At 32.5% G+C, this 2,530-nt stretch overlaps 1 protein-coding gene and 1 long non-coding RNA gene across 2 annotated transcripts in view; one reads left to right on the top strand and one right to left on the bottom strand.

The window, feature by feature from the left end:
- LOC106456910 (hemicentin-2-like) overlaps positions 1-1,756 on the bottom strand; it is a 165,148-nt gene extending 163,392 nt beyond the window's left edge. The window contains exon 1 of the mRNA XM_022382691.1: positions 1,486-1,756. Coding sequence (XP_022238399.1) covers positions 1,486-1,606 — 121 coding nt within the window. The 5' untranslated portion in view covers positions 1,607-1,756. The remainder of the gene's footprint in view (positions 1-1,485) is intronic.
- LOC111085198 overlaps positions 1-2,530 on the top strand; it is a 19,787-nt gene continuing 17,257 nt past the window's right edge. Inside the window, exon 1 of the long non-coding RNA XR_002610033.1 lies at positions 1-74. This is a non-coding gene — a long non-coding RNA (uncharacterized LOC111085198). The remainder of the gene's footprint in view (positions 75-2,530) is intronic.

Below are 2,530 nucleotides of genomic sequence, written 5' to 3'. Positions count from 1 at the left end.
TTTGATATATAAGTTGATCGAGTTTTTTTTTCCAAAAAAAAGCGACATTAATTTCTTGACGGCCTAATACATAAGTCCAGTTGCAGAACATGTCTGTATAGCATAGATCAATGTATAAAGAAACGCACATAACAAGCTACAGCAAACACAAAACTATATTTTAATGAAAGTTCCATGATCAACTATTCAAACATGTCAAACCTATCAGACAGACTCCTAGATATCTCGCTTCAATATTATATGAAACATATTAATAAAAATGAATGTTTCTTTGAAGTTAAACACAAAGCTACACAATGAGCTATCTTTGCTCTTTCCACCACGGGTATCGAAACCCGTATAGTCTTACCGATTATCTCACTTCCCAAGGTTGTCATCTCTTTCATGGAAATCGTGATTGAATAAAGTCTTTAAATTATTCTATAAAAGTTAATCTATCACTAGGAAGTACATTAGCTCTTTCAAAATAAAAGTTGTGGTTAATCGAAGAGTTAATATGACTGATTTTGAGCAAGCTCTGAATTATTTTTATTGCATCAACCCTAGTGAATTTGTAATAACAATTTCAAATTTGTTCTAAATACGTCATTTTAATAGTTATTGTTTTATATCCAATCATCAGATTTTGTCCCTCGGATTATCATAAATGTAATAATATACATTGATTATGAAGCTACCTTCTGGCTGTTGCGAAAACGGATTGCATTAATTTAATGATCAATTTAATATAGAATTATATTCATCCCGTACAAAAGTGCTCTCACTAATTTCGGATAGTCGAGACAGAGATAGAACTACAGACATATGTACAGTTGATATGTTTTTAATACATAAGAAACTATTAATTATGAACTCTAACTGTTTCTCATATTTACAGGTAACAGTGGCGAGTATACTAATTATTGTTAGGAATTACAGTGTTGTGTGATAAAGATTTTAAAGTAGTTTCTCTATAAATTTCGATACAAAGACATTTTCAGTGTCAAGAATTATAATTTTTTAGACACACAGTTGTGCTTACCTTGAACTATGGTGTTTGTTTCTGTGGTTGCTATAATGCTTATTCAATACGGACAGCGATTAGTTTACGAACTTGAAACGCTAAAATACAGGGTTTGATTTCCCGCGGTGGACACAACACAAAGCTCCAAGTGGCTTTGCTCTAAAACAACCATGCAACCATTATTCAATATATGAACCATGAAGAAAGGAAATAAAGCAATACTAAACAATTGGAGCATGCTTAGTTATCCATTCTTCAGAAACTTCATAGTGACCACGTTTAATATTATTCTAGAAATGTTATAAAAGTATGTCTGGTTGTTTGAGAATTATTTTCATATTTTAGCTCTACACAGAAATGTTATTTCAATAGATCTAACGTTTTCATCATTTCTATATGTTATTTTCTTATCCTTCACTGGATTATTAAAATAAGAATAATAAGACATAGTTAAAAATACTATAAGTCCCTGATATTCTTACCTGAGTTTGGAGGAATGAATAACACAAACAAAAATCCCAAGAAGAGAAGACTAAATTGTCCAAACAAACCCGCATAACACCTCAACCATTTAATGTGTGATATAATATGTATGTAAACCATCGTATCACAAAACTCCAATCCGAGACATCAGTTAGTTGGAATATAAAATATTATTTGTCGTGAATTGTTGTCTAAAATCTATATTAAACGCTAAACAACTGTAAAAAAATCTAAATCTTAGCGAAATAGCGACTCTGTGACTGTCTTCCCTGACTGCCAATCGCCACACTAGCTGATGCGGTGTGCATGTTCTTACTATAGGCTGGTTCAGTCTATTAAGACACAGGGTGGAATAGACGGGAAACTTCAGTTTGTGTGGTACGATTCCATGATTTTTAGAGTAGAAACATCACTTTAGGAATCACACGTATAACCACTTTAGTCAATTAAATGTGTTTTCAGAGGAAAGTACTTACTATAGATTACCTTGCGAACACAAATCATACTATGTTCATACATACTTGACATACTTTCAAATTCAGTAACTGAAATACAGTGCTGACTATTTACTGCTGTTTGTTTTAGAACAAAGCCACATCGGGCTCTCTGATGTGGCCACCGCGGGAAATCGAACTCCGGATTTTACTGTTGGAAGTCCGTAGACTTACCACTGTCCCACCGAGAAAGGATAACTACTTACATGGCAGTTTTATGAGTTATGACAATTTAAGAACTACCCTAAAAATATGGCTAATTTATTTACTTTATTGTATTTTAGCTCTATTTAACTGGTTTTGTTACTTGAATTTCTGTATATTTCTTAATAGATTTGTTAGGTGATTTAATTTCAAGTAATTAATCTTAATGTTTGAAACTGTTTTTTGAAGAAAGATAAATAACGGTCTTCACATACAAAGATTATGAATATCAAATTAGCTTTCTTTGTGTTCTTTCTACTGTTTGTTTGTTTTTGAATTTCGCGCAAAGCTACACGAGGGCTATCTGCGCTAGCCGTCCCTAATTTAGCAGTGTAAGACTAGAGGG

The sequence above is a fragment of the Limulus polyphemus genome, unplaced genomic scaffold (assembly GCF_000517525.1).
Source record: "Limulus polyphemus unplaced genomic scaffold, Limulus_polyphemus-2.1.2 Scaffold271, whole genome shotgun sequence".
NCBI classification, from domain to species: domain Eukaryota; kingdom Metazoa; phylum Arthropoda; class Merostomata; order Xiphosura; family Limulidae; genus Limulus; species Limulus polyphemus.
The sequence above is the reverse complement of the archived record's forward strand: the minus strand, read 5'-3'. Positions and strand labels throughout refer to the sequence as shown.